This window comes from Trachinotus anak, unplaced genomic scaffold (genome assembly GCF_046630095.1).
Source record: "Trachinotus anak isolate AG129_WGS33_773 ecotype Australia unplaced genomic scaffold, CSIRO_AGI_Tana_v1 ptg000001l, whole genome shotgun sequence".
NCBI classification, from domain to species: Eukaryota; Metazoa; Chordata; class Actinopteri; order Carangiformes; family Carangidae; genus Trachinotus; species Trachinotus anak.
This window is the reverse complement of record NW_027273852.1, coordinates 14,382,843-14,397,157: the sequence shown is the minus strand read 5'-3', so window position 1 is coordinate 14,397,157 and position 14,315 is coordinate 14,382,843. Positions and strand designations below refer to the sequence as shown.

At 45.3% G+C, this 14,315-nt stretch overlaps 1 protein-coding gene across 1 annotated transcript; it reads left to right on the top strand.

The window, feature by feature from the left end:
* Positions 1-163: 163 nt before the first annotated feature.
* Positions 164-4,624, top strand: zic5 (zic family member 5 (odd-paired homolog, Drosophila)). The gene is made up of 2 exons (XM_071479462.1): positions 164-1,378; positions 2,882-4,624. Exons 1-2 carry the CDS (start codon positions 337-339, stop codon positions 3,322-3,324), a joined length of 1,485 nt encoding a protein of 494 aa, XP_071335563.1. The 5' UTR covers positions 164-336; the 3' UTR covers positions 3,325-4,624.
* The last annotated feature ends 9,691 nt before the right edge of the window (positions 4,625-14,315 follow it).

The following is a 14,315-nucleotide window of genomic DNA, read 5'->3' as shown; positions in this document are numbered from 1 at the left end:
TTTGGAGTCAACAGCGATAAAGAGAGTGAGGGGGCGGAACCCTGCTGAGCCCCTGCGCTGAACGACAGCCAATCGCTTCGTTCTCCTAACTGCCAGTCACCGAAATCCGTCCAATACCCGCAGTGCCATTTCTAAACTGTATTCCCCACTGTGTCCTCCAACTGTTGTATGTTCTGCCAATCGCTTGAGGACAGAGTGGGAAAAGGAGCAAGCAGAGTTAGAAGCCGGACAAAAGAACTTATAGACCCCTTATATACATATTTTCCTCATGTTTTAGAGAGCGTGGTGTGGTGAAAAACAATTGCGGTGAGTGCGGATGGACTTGTCAGTGTAGTTATGGAGCCCCCTTTAAGCAAGAGGAATCCAGCGATAAGATTAGCGGATTTGGCAGCGACTCAACCCCTTCCTCATCAGAATATGACAGGCTTCCCGGGGCTAGGGGGGCATCACCCTCTCTCCCACCATGCCCACCTCCACCCTGGGGAGCTGGGCAACGACCCCGGAGTGGCACTCACTCCATTTGGACCAGAGCACATGGCACAGACAAATGCTCTCAAACTTAGCCCATCTCAGCACATTCAGAGCCATCCCGAAGCCCAGACCGCGGCATCTTTCACTTCTGCTCAGACCACAGTTGGTTTCCCCGTGGCTCACCCCCACTCAGGCTACTCAAGCAGCAGGGACTTCATCCTCAGGAGAGAACTCTCAGCCTCTGCTATGCATGCACTTGGCGACCAGCATAGTTCCGCCTCCTCCCCTCATCACCATGGCATGTTCATCTCCCCAACAGGTGCTTATGGGCACACGGAAAGTGGGGCCCATTCACTTTTTACTGGACTTCACGACCAGGCGTCCCCAGGTGCCCACCACCATGCCCTCAACGGGCAGATGCGCCTGGGTATACCGGGGGACATCTACGGCAGGCCAGAGCACTTCGGGCACAGGCCAGAGCACTATGGACCCTCTTCTCTCCACAGCTACAACTCCATGAACCTCAATGTGAACATCGCATCTGCTCCTCACGGAGCGGCGGGGGCGTTTTTAAGATACATGCGGCAGCCCATAAAGCAAGAGCTAATCTGCAAATGGATTGACCAGGAGCAAAGTCAGAAGAAGCCCTGCTCTAAAACTTACAGCACCATGCATGAGCTGGTCAACCACGTCACGGTGGAGCATGTCGGGGGACCGGAGCAGAGCAGCCACGTCTGTTATTGGGAAGAATGTCCACGGGAAGGAAAGGCTTTCAAAGCGAAGTACAAACTGATAAATCACATCCGAGTTCATACGGGAGAAAAGCCCTTCCCGTGTCCTTTCCCCGGGTGTGGAAAAGTGTTCGCTAGATCGGAGAATTTAAAGATTCACAAGAGGACTCACACAGGTCAGTGCTTGTAATTGTGTAAAACTTGCACACTGCAATCTGAAAAAAATGTGTCACTCGATCGCATGGCATTGTAGTCAATCCGAGGCGAGCTCGCTTCACCATCCACGTCCTTTAAGCGGGTGGACAATGCGATCGTGCGTAATTGCGCGCACAAGCGAGCAAAAAAACTGTTTTATTTTAGTGACGCATTCGCACTGCGAGCAAACGTGTTTCATTTCCTTTCTTAAATATATAAACTTTTTTTTTTTTTTTACTCGCCGAGACGCCTGCAGTAGGCGTGAGAGGATTAGGGCATATGATTTGTAAAACGTGCTTACGTACATGCAGGGCAGCGCTAGAACACGCGTAAATGTAATTATCCTCAGGCGTAGGGGGCTTACGCAAAATAACTCGGTTAATATATCGACCAGTCTGTGCACATGGTCCACGATATCTTAACATATGCCGCAGTTAGTAGTTGTAAGCACTGGTTTCACTGTTAGGAGCTTGAGCTACAGGCTACATCATGTCAGCAGAGACGTGTAATCCATCCGGGTATGCCGTCCAACCAAAACAACTGCGTCCTGGTCAAATGTTGGACAGAGTTGCAGAGAGTTTACAGTGCAAGACAGTGCGTCTGTGAGACAGTGAGAAGACTAACTTTCCACTAGATAAAAATTTCCCGGGTGCTCTGTCTTTTTGAGAGATGTGTTTGTTGTTATGATCCAGACCGAAGGTCCTGTTTTTCCCCAAAAAATAGATCAGTTTTGGCCTCATGCCACCAGTAAAGATAGGCCTCTACACCTTACTGGATGAGGTTAATTCCCGAGGGACTGAAATCCGTCATTTACCAAAAATTTGTCATCATGAGGTACTGTTTATGATTTTGAAAACGCACACTCCACTCCAATCCAAAATTGTACGTGTGTGCCATACGCAGTGTATAAATCTAAAAAAAACATTTCATTGAAGTGTCAAGTGTGTGTGTGTGTGTGTGTGTGTGTGTGTGTGTGTGTGTGTGTGTGTGTGTGTGATAAGTTATAGCAGAGTCCACCACAGCACATAAACGGCTCCTGGTGGTCTCCAGAGTAGCCCCCTACCCTCACCCCCCCTCCCCGCCATACACACATACATGTAAGCAGAAGGCCTAAAGGCATGTTACACGTGTTCACGCAGGCAAATGCTTTGGACAAGTGGGTGTGGAGTAGTGGCTCTCTAGTAGAGGTTTAGTGAATCAGCTCAGCTGAAGAGGAAGCCCCAGTGGAGAGGTGCCGGCTGCTGCACAGAGCAGTTCATGAGGAATTGGCCCCATGTTGGATTTATTGAAGGTGACAGAGGTTCTGTGAGGTGACTGTAAGGAGGGTGGACAGGAAAATGGAAAAATGAATTGTCATTTCCAATCTTGTAATGTGAAAATGTAAAATCCCTGCATGGAAACAGGTTTTAAAGACAGTGACATTATTGCACATGGCACTGACACATGGTTTCCTTCTTTCTTCTTCTTCTTCTTCTTCTTTCAAGGAGAGAAGCCTTTCAAGTGCGAGTTCGACGGCTGTGACAGAAAATTCGCCAACAGCAGTGACCGGAAGAAGCACTCTCACGTCCACACCAGTGACAAGCCTTACTACTGCAAAGTCCGTGGCTGTGACAAATCCTACACACACCCGAGCTCGCTGCGGAAGCATATGAAAGTGCACTGCAAGTCCCCGCCGCCCCCCTCCACCAACGTCACCTACATTTCCCCCACAAACCCTCTCGGGGACCCCCTGTCGCCCGGCTCCGAGCCGCACAGGAACCGCTCCGCTGCGAACCTCTCCCCTCAGGTCACCAACCTCAACGAGTGGTACGTGTGCCAGGGGAGCGGGGGACCCAACCACCTCCACACCCCCTCCAGCGACGTGCCAACGTCTGACTCAGACGACGAGGACTCTTTCAGAAATTCAGACCCGAGGACGATGCTCTGATGCCCCGCTCACGACCACATGACTGTCAAACTCGCCATCTCCAGTTGACCCATTAAAAGTGTGTAGATCCATGCTGGCCTGTGCGCTTGGGATATTGATCCGTTATGTTCACTGTAGTATTATTAAACGACTGTGCTAAACGCAGCTAATACGCATTTACTGTGGATGCAGTGCAGGCCAAATTAAAGTAGGAAGAAACGCCTCTGCTGTGACCCCTGACCTTTCTTGAGATGTTGATCATAACTGTCAAAATAAAACATTTAAGTGACATTAGAGCTGAAATGAAATGTTAAAAATCTAATTTGAAAGGACCAAAAATTTTAAAAGTCAGCCCATTTCAGACAAAATAATAATTATTATTATCATCATTATTTACAAAAGCAATATGCAGGGTGTAATTACCTGCATGTCTAAAGACTCAACTGGTGTTCTGAGGTGACATCTTTCATGTGACCTCCCATCATCCCCTTGCAGTTTAATAACTGGGCTGCTATCAATCACTGTCATGTTCCAGACATTTAAAGGAAATAAATGGTACTGCTTCTAACACCACAAATGGCAACAAATAGCTATCAGACAGAATCTAGTGGCTTCAGTTGAGGATTTCTTTTTAAATTTTATTTCACGTAATTTCTCTAAGATGTGGTACAAACTTTGATAAACCAATAAGAAAAAAAAAAAAAAAAAAGAGGCAAACATCTGGGTGTCTGTCTTAAGGGTTCTCATTTACCTTTTCAGATTTATACAATACATGTGTTTGGATGGAATTTTGTAATATTTAAGAACTATTTAAGACTATATTTTATGCACATTACACAAGTGTTATGCTCGTTAAAGAGTACGAGTAAGTCCCTTGAGACCCTAAATGTCTACACTGACAGGCTTTGACCCTGGAGGATTTGTATATATGTAACTGTACTGATGCTTGTGAATGTTGTGTAGTTTTAATTACAAAAAAAAAAAAAATGTTGTTTTGTACATTGTAATTTATTTGCTGGTATCAATGTTGTACTGGAATTACAGAAACACCAAAGAATAATAATATCAGTTTTGGTGATGCGTAGTACCCTGCTGATGTTTTTTTTGTTTTTTTCCCAAACTTTTGTTGAATTTTTTTTTTTGTTTGTTTGTTTTCAATTTTTACTTGTGTTCTGTAAAAGAAGAAAACATTTACTTGAATAGGCTGTGTAATGTGAAAAGTCCCTTTCTCGCATGCCTTTTGTAGTGTCTCTGTCTTTCTCTTTGAGGTGCATGGTGCCGTTGGACATGATGGATAAAAAAAAAAAAAAAAAAAAAAGAATCAGCTATGATTGTGCAGACCATTGATGTTCAAAATTAAATTTACAATATATTTTTTTTCCTAAAACTTAATTAAAAACAGGACATATACAGTAAATAATTAGCAAGTGTCAAATTGTTATAATGTATGAGTGAACCTGATTAATAATAAGGGTACTGGACATCAGAAAATGTAGCAGGTGGGAATGGATGGTTAACACATAAATTCAGCTGGACTCTGGTGATTTTGCTACTTTTTTGTAAAGTGTAATTTTAGGAGGCTGTACCTCTCTTGTCAAATGATTACATTTCTTAAAATGTGAACTGTAAATAAGAGTCAACAAAACATCAATGTCAGTGTCACTTCAACTGAAAAAAACAAAACAAAACGTAGAAGCATCTCTGTTCACTTCAGATCCTGACGTTTCTATAAAATACCCACTGTCATCTCAGAAACGGGCCTGACGGGCCAAGGAGGCTGGTATAAACTAATCACTGAGCTAATGGGAAAACTTATAGCCCCCTGATGGCGCTACCTCTGAAAGGCGCGACAGCACAAAGCGGCCGAGGCATGAATCATTCATGGGAAAAATAAAAGATAAAAAGATATCAGACAATAAGCAAAGCCTTGTATAGAGCGTATGAAACAAGTTCCCCCTCTTATTTCCTCCATTAAAACGCACAAGCTCACTTTCAAAGAGTTGCCTGTCCAGTCTATAGAATTAAAATTGACCAACGCGAGTCCTACACCACTTCAAAGGCTGCGGCTCCTGCGAGGAAGGCCGGCCGCTCTGACACTCTTCATGGTGCGTTAGGATTTCTATGGCAATCGGCTAGTGAGACGCTCACATCTGAATATGTCTGGGTGGGGGGGAAAAAAAAAAAAATACTAACTGCCACTTTACATGAGCCACAATCAAAGCACAGGATGCACCCTCTCCAGAAAAATGTGTGCTACCACAAATACACCGCTGGCAGGTAGATGACACACAACAGCCTGGTTGCATTGGAAACCACGAAAACGAAAACACGCTGATCATTCTGAGCTTCCACGCCGGCATCTGTCAGGGCACACTTGACTCGGGTCAAACCGGGGGATGCTGGGAGCGCGGCCGTAAACATGCGCACACTTACTCAGCGGCGGAGCGCGAACAATCTCAAATATTAACCTAATTTTACAGGCCGAGACGAGGAGCACTTCACCAGCGAGAGGAGGCTTTAATAACAGACAACCACCGCCTCGCCGTGTCTCGCTGCAAATACAGGGCCTTTATCAGTTTTACAGCTGTCCTCTGAGGATTTCTAAAAAAAAACAAAAAAAAAAAAAAACACTTCATCTGCTGCTGCATTCAGAGCAGGAGAACTCGTGGGCCTCCTCTCGTTTTGTGCGTGGACTTTTATGGGAGTAAGGTCCTGAAGAGGAGCCTGCTCTTGCAGGGTCCTGTTTGGAAACAAGTGCTCAATGAATGTTGCAAAATAAACACGATGAAAAATAACCAGAGACAGTTCCTTCGGCATTAAAAGGAGGGGGACTTAATAAAAGGAGTGAAGCAGTCACCCTTCAGCGAGAAACGCTTTGAAGTAGAACTTATTATCTGAGAAATACTTTTTGGTTGTCCTAACGACGCTGCTGAATGGGAAAGGCACTCCTTTGTCAGCGATTTGTTCTCCTTTAGTGGGATGCCCGTGGAAATCACTTACATGGGCCACCTTAACATACTGCCTGCAAATCAGTAACTGGCAGAGTCAGACATGCAGACGCCACTTTGGAGAGGACAAAGCAAAAAGTCGCAGTGAAAACGCCGCAGCCTCTCAATTGCGCCCTTTAAAGGGGTTGAATGATAATTTCTCAGACGAGCGTAGAGCCAAAACAAATGCCGTCTTGTCAGACTTTACAAGCATTATCCATCTCCTGAATACTGTTGGCACAATGCGCACGAAAGTGGCTTGTGAAGTGATTTTTTTTTTTTTTTTTTTTTTGGGGGGGGGGGGGGGGGGGGGGGTCACAAAAGTTAAAGAGTCTCTCTGTTAAAAAAAAAAAAAAAACGCGCGTCATTTGATCCAAGCACCTGCGCCGGGACTCGGCAGTGCGCTCGGCTCACCTGGACAGCACCAGAGAAGTCTTCAGTTATTGGAAAGGGAGGGGTGGGGGGGGTGTTGGGATATTTATAATATACATATATTATTTTTTATTTTATTTAACTTAACCTTTAATTTCTGTGAGCAATATAGCAGGTGTGGAGCAAACTACCCCCCCACCCCCACCCACCCACCCACCACCTCCACCACCACACACACCCACTCACACACGTCTAGATATCAAGTATAGCAGAACAGCAGCACCTTGTGACAGCTTCAGCCCGTTTTCCTCCAGCCACAAAATGAAATCAAACTTTTGAGTGGAGTGAAGACTAAGAGGTGACTGATGAGTTGAAGTTGGTAAAGACTCCTGGAAATAAGAAGATGGAGTGTGAGTGAATTAGTCTTTCAGTAGGGGGGGGGGGGGGGGGGGGGGGGGGGGGGGCATTTGGCATATTTATTCTCTTTTAGTAAAGTTACAGCGCAATAAGAGTCAAGTAGGGGCCTATTTTCGTTTTAAGGGGGGAAACAGTTTCCTTGGTTTTTCATGTAGCTTTTGTTTATCACCGAGAAACTTCGGTCAAGATTTTACTGCTGCTTTTCACTTTTCCCCTCAAATCCATTTTTTATAAGGCGCAAGTTAAGAAAACAGGATTTGGATTTGATCACTAGTGTATAATCTATACATTGTGAGACTTTGCTGTGAAGTCAAACAATGATCTGGAGTGATGCTTCCAAATAATCAGGCTACTGTAAAGTAATACATTTAATGTCCAGTCACTTACATTGAAGTGCGTCTTTGCCACAGAAGCGAACACCTGTTTGTTTGCTACGAGCCTGAACTTCCTCCCAGTGCTCAGGCTCTCCTTTCCTTACAATCACACCAGTTTAACGGCCACATATTTGCCATCCAGGCATTTTGCCAGCTCTGTCCAAGCTGCCTACCTGGCTACAATCTTAAGTTTCATGATCAAGTCAGAAAACAACGCGGTTCCTGTTGCTGTTGCACCTCTCCCGGTTAACTCGACACTCTCTGCCTTCAGAGCTGATTTTTCCTTTTCTTCCAGTGGAAGCAAAGCGCACACACTCAGCCCCTGCTCTGCTCTGCCGACAGTCAGTGCACACTGTAAAGTCCATGTTCTCCAGCCTGCAGGGGACAACTCAGCAGTAACTTAAAGGAGTGACTCGAAACTTGTGTATTTTTTAAGGAAGAGAACTAACCCTCTCCCCCCTCTCTCTCTCAGCCTCCCCATCCCCTGCTCCGTGGATTGTGGAAGCTGAGAGGGGAACTGGAAATTCTTTGTCCGGTTTTACACTCGATCTGTCGGACGTGTGCAGGGGGGAACATCGCTCCTCTCCAGCCCAACTTCAGCAGCTGTGGTTTCACCCATTAGCCCCGGTGTCCTTCCCTGAGGAGCGAGGGAGTTAAACATCTGACAATGGGCGCGCCGGGGGGGTCACTCGACTGACCTGTACTTGGTTTTAGTTTCATAGGAGGCTTCATTAAATCAATTACCCAGTGAGCACATCAGGATTTTTTTTTTTTTTTTTTGTATTTTTAATAACTCAAATGTGTTTTTCCTCCTCGTCTTCCGCGCGTCCTGGCAACATTTGGTGGTCGTGGAGGAGGCGTCTTGCAGCTTCAGGCGCTTCTGCAATTAAATGTAATCATAACCTGCATGGCTCTGTGCGTCGTGAGGGAACATGGTCTGTTCTCGCTCAGACGTTTCACCCTCACTCACTGTCTCAAAGTGAAGTGGCGGTGAGACGGAGTCCCAGCAAGCACAACAGCCTCTCACCGTCCCTCCCAAACGTGTTGCTTTTGATTTAGGCCTATTTGACAAAGTTGAATCAAATTCGCATTTGAGTGTTTCACAGAGGTCAAGGCATATATATATATAATATATATTTATAAGACATGTGATCATTTGCCTTTGAATTTGTGTTTAAAAAAGAGAAAAAAAAAAAGTTAAAATACAGAAAAGAGCTCAATGAAGAGAAAGAGATGAGAGGAAAAATATGGGAAATTACAATAACAGGTGCCAACAAGTATGTTCCTGTTAAAGACAACACATGAGTAGCTACATATTTGCAATATTAGCATCAAAAATATTTAACTTTTATTATATGTTGTGTTATTTTTAATAAATGTAATCTGTTATTTTGTTGTCATTTTTAGTAGAAACATATTCATATTGATCCTGGCTGTGAAAATAAGCACTTTGTCCCATAATGAGCTGATGATCTCTGACGTGTCAGGTTAGTGTAACACCAGAGAGTCATAAATATAAAATAATAACTAAATCATGCAGGGACCAGGTTACTTCACTGATTGCATCTCGGCTACTTTACAGTCACGCACTGCTACTCAGAAGAGGCATGATACATCACTCAGAAACTGACATAATAACTGGTGGCTCAGTAACATCTGTGGGGGTAGAGACTTGGTGCCGGTCCAAAGCCCCATCCCGGGACTGGGAGCCACTCCAAGGCAGTAGGTGAGGAGAGCAAGGTCGTCCACGGACAACCGCATGAGCCAGGCCCTGCTACCTGGCCCTCATATAGCCCACCAGCCAGAAAGTAGAAACTAAAGTGCAGATAAGCGTGAGCATGCTGCCCCAGTAGTCTCTTACTGAATGACAGGGCTTTCCTAAAAGCCTCTAAATGCAGGATGTAGGCTTCAGTGTACTTGGAAACTAGGGCTGAACGGGTGGAGGGAAATGGTGAACTATATACTCCATCAAAGAGAACCAGATGGACTTTGTAGTGTAGGATATTTTGATTTGTGCCCAGGGATGATACTGCTCACGAGGTACTTTAGACTGAATCACAGAAACTGCTTCAGCTCTGGCACATGAAGAATGTTCTCTAAATATGTCTCAGTTAGTTTAAAATAAGCAGTTTTCTACAGTTAAGTATTTGAGCATAGAGCCAAGAACTGCTCATAATCAGTAGACACATCAGCTCCACAATACAGTCTGCTTCTCACATGTTATTATTGAAAACATGTTGAGGCTTATTAACTAACCTGGGATAAAAGAACAGATTGAGGCCTTTGTTGATATTTTTATATATAAAGGAGGTTTATTTCACCAACATAATCCCAGGTGATTCAATTTAAATCCATCTACTCCCTTCCTTTTCAACCTGACATATCTTAAAAACCTATCTATGATTGATCAAAATGATTTCAAAAGCATAGTGCCAGTCCACCGTTTTAATCCACCCCCACTCCGCTTCTTCTTTCTTACCATAACTCACTCCATTGTGGCCAAAGATTGGTATCAGTACCAGATTTGTGCAGAACTATCGCGTCTGCAACATCAGAGGGCTGACCCTGAATGCATCTGGTTTTATTGCAGAAAAGGTCAGCATTTAGTGTGGGGGGAAATCATTCTATCACAGCTGGGGAGAGGGGGCATCTTTTTGGAAAAGAGAGAGGAGGGAAAGGACGAGGGTGATGTCCAGGTAAGGAGAGAGGGAACGCGAGTGGAGTGGCCTCAAGAAGCAGTCTGGGTCATAAAAGAAAGACAAGGGGCCGTCTGTGCCTAGAGCAGATAAGGCTTCTCCTCCTTCTCCTCCTCTGCCTACCAACATCTGACTGTCTTCACGTTGCTGAGCCACTGTACGATCATCATGGGCAACCTGGTGAAGTTGGTTACCAATCATCCTCGGCTTCCACTCTCCCTGTAGGAGCTCTAATCCAATGTGATAAACCAGTGCACCAGCAGTAAAGCATCCAGGGAGGAGGCACCACTGCCTCCTCAACCATGCAGAGCCAAGACCTCCCTCTGACTTCATGGAGGTGTCTGCGTGGAACCCCGAACATCACAAGCCTCATACCCATTCTCTTTAAGACTTGGGTTTGGCATCGACAGATATGGCTCTGAATGAGCAGAAGAAAATGTGGCGTCTTGATGCTTCCAACTGACCCGGATAAGCCAGAAAGGAAATATGGCTGGATAGGCAATGAGATTGAGATATGGGGCCTCCATCTGAAAAGATGGCTTCAAAGAGATGTGGTTTTGGTCTGCTGAGGCCCCAGATGAGGCTTAAGACATAAATGATTGAATACCAAGATGACCTATGGTATTAATGGTGTCCAGGATGCACCTCTCCATCCACTTTTCCATTCCTTTCTTTGCTCTGTGCTGTGGAGTAGATGTTCGGCCTTGATCAGCACTGATGAAAATACATTTAAGAAACAGAAACAGTGATGCAAAACAAGTTGAATCAATAGAAATCACAACCCTCCACCTCAGATAAGCAGCATTATTAAAGCCGAGCTCTTGTACTTGCTGTGAAGATACTGATGACAGCTATAATGTGTCTGCTTGTCCCACAGGACACTTAGCGCTGGACTGTCCCAATCACAAGACTAATTGTATAATTAGGCCAGCTCCGTTGGGGACAGGCACCTTTTAGCCCTTTGCAGACACTTGCCATGGTAAATGACAGTATATCTCACAAACTATCAAAGCTTATCCATCTTCATGACACTAAACCTTGAGAGATGGCAATATTTTATTACCATGACTGATAGTTCACCAGAAATCTATGTTTATCACATAATGGGCGGTAATTATAAATGTCCACCGTTTACATAAGATCATCTGCTTAGTTTTCATAACATTACTTATTTTGTTTGAGGCTATAATTTTACATTTTAAATATAAAATGTAAGATAAGCTCTTTTCCATCTGGACTGTGAGGAGACCAGCCAGCAGATTAAGTATTCATCGCTTCAGTGGGAGCCTGCAGTAGTGGTGCCTTTCTATCAGAAGTGAACTGGTCCTGAGGAGAACTGCGAGGGGCCCCACCTCCGGAACAGACATGAAGACTGCTTATTTCCCTACTACTGCCCCTCCTTAGATTTTCAGCATCACCATGCACATCATTATCGTTGTCAAAAGTTGTACGCGGAGTATGAACTCTCGGTGATGGGGGGGGGGGGGGGGGGGGGCGGCTGTGGCAGGCGAGGCCCGGGGGGTGGGGGTTAAGAAGAGGGAGGGGGGTTGAGGGGGTGGACGCGCAGGTGTCTGAGCCTCAATTCTGACCGGCCCTGGCGAGGTTAGGACACTTCTCCATCCAGGAGGGCCCCATAGGTGCCCTCATTACGCAGGCCCCTGTAGCACCGAGCGGCGTGAGCATGGAGAGGAGAGGTGCGACTCCATACGCTCAAAGCGTGCCCCTCCCACCTGGCCTCTGTCTGTCTGTCACAGCTCCTATAGGGAGGACTCCCAATATGAATTATAATAAGCATAATAATAACAACCCTGTGGTTGCTGGAATACTAAAAGGGCGTTGGTAATGGCGCATTATTAGTACCAGTTGGGCAAGCATCAATTTCTCAACGTCTCTGGGATGTCATATAGAAACTGAGTCATCACTTTGAAAGTAAGGTATACACTGAAAGCCCCCCCCCCCCCCCCCCCCTTTTTTTTTAATTGTAACAGAATCCGCTCAAAAGAGTTGAAAAATCACACACATTTCCCTCCTTTAATCCCTGGTCCCTCACATCCCCTTATGACGCATGCCTGGAAAGGATGTTAAAGTTTCTCCAAACTTTCCCTCTTCACACTGCGACCGAGATTCAAAGGGCAAGTGGTGCTTCATTAACCGTATCCCCATTTACTTCAGATCCCCCCTGAGTCTCAGAGAGAGCGGATTAATGTCAATTACCTGTCATTTTGCAACACCTACAATATGTTACGTCGGCTCTGGTTTAAAGGAACACGTTGCAATTTTTTTTTTTTTTTTCCCAGAAACAGTTTTATTCACAACCAGCGAATATTTTAAGATGAAAAAACTTAATGTGCAGTTGCATTTGTAGTTTCTTTTATATGAAGATTATTGAAGATCGTCGTTGTTTTGTTTTTTTTTTTTTGAGCTGTTTCTACTGGGATTGCGGTTTGACGTCACAAAAATGTCAAACTATCATTTATCCCCTGAACTACAGTGTACACACTGTGTATGTGTGTGTGTATGTTTGTGTATGGGGGGGGTGGGGGGTTAAGGGATGGGGGGAAACTGAGCACTGGATGTTATCTGTCATTATTTATAAAAAGGCGCAGGCCTAATCTGCTTAAACCACTGAAACAAACGACTAATTAGCCACACTTTCAAGCTCCAAAATTTGTGTATAATTGTTTCCTAAATCCCATTTAGCAGGCTGCCTGGATTACAACAAGTCTGAACTATTCAACAAAATAATGCAGCCCCTAGATGCCATTTATTTATTTTGTCTCGGCGAGGTATTCTCCTCTGACACACACTAATAACTGTCACCAGCTCAGTGAAGGTGATTCCTCTTTAGAAAAGACCTTAAATGAATGGGCTGCTATGCGTGATGACCGCACTAAACAAAAAGCCACAGCACCGGACAAAGAAAGCAGCATCCAGCTTGAGGACCAATGAGGGGTTTCTTTCACTTTTCAATCACTTTTAGTCGTGCCCGGGATTAAGAGAGGGCTCTTGACTCTCTCTTTCACACAAAACCAAGAGTGCTTGTCAGCAACTTGAAGGAAAAAAGAGGAGAATAATACGTGAGTCCAGGGTTATCGTGTTTAATTGGATTAGATGGTGTCATGTTGAAGTCCGGAGCATGACAAACAAGAGATAGACGGCAAGACGGCGAGGATAAATGCACCCTTACCCAACTCCGAATATCTCATAAAACTAGTAAAATGACATTTGAAAAAGCTTTTATATCTACATAGAAAATTGCTCGTACACGTCTGAATCGTAGAAATAGTTCCCTCCATAAAAAAAAAAAACAAAAAAAAAAACGCGCGCAGGCTGAGCTGTGTGGCTCTTCAGAGAGGTTTGCATTGTTGGGCTTGTGTTGTTGGCTGTGTGCTGCGCTCATCTGCGCGTCCAGCAGCGGCAGCAATAACAAGGTGCGCGCAGCTGTGTGTGCAGGTGCGCGGCCTCCACCTGCTCAACGGCGCAGAGAGAGGGGAGGGGGGGGGGGGGGGGGGGGGGGGGGGGGGGGGGGGGCAGATCAAAAGCTTTGGTTTTCGATTGTGCACTGAATGAAAAAGGGGAAATCATCGCCGAATTCACGTCGGTGTGTGTCGTTGAGATTTATCCGCGCAAAGGTAGGTCGACGCCGACTTGTGAGGAATCACAAGCCCAGACTGACGCAGGTGTGAAGTTGAAGAGGAGCCGCGTACATTTAATATCTGGTTTTAAGCTTTGAAGTGCGGAGCCGGAGGCTGACGCACCCTGGTCATGGAGCCGTAGCCAAATCACAAAGTTCTGAGCGCTCCAGCCAAGTTTTCTGCTGATTTGCACAATTACGCTCACGCCACAGTGAAGGTGTTTACAGAGGACGCTCACATGTTGATGCTGCTCAGGTATGATGGCAGAACAGAGAGAGTGGAGCAGGATCACACACACACACACACGCGCGCGTCGTACCTTTGCGTGAAAAGTTACAACTCCCTCAGTCGAATACATATTTGCCTGAGTGACAATTTGTTTCTAAGAATTTTCAGCAGAGGAAAAATCTGCAGCTCATCCACTCGGCTTTGGATTTACATTTTACTGCCAGTGAGGCAGGTGTGAGACTTGTGCATCGTCTGTGTGACCTCCGCAGACCTGTCCATTTTATGAGGTGCTGCTACCCCCCC

What these genes read in the sequence shown, in the direction of transcription:
- zic5 (XM_071479462.1), top strand. Translation starts at nt 337, where the DNA reads ATGGAGCCCCCTTTAAGCAAGAGGAATCCAGCGATAAGATTAGCGGAT. An exon ending in TCACAAGAGGACTCACACAG is followed by an intron (nt 1,379 to 2,881) that starts GTCAGTGCTTGT and finishes TCTTCTTTCAAG; the next exon opens with GAGAGAAGCCTTTCAAGTGC.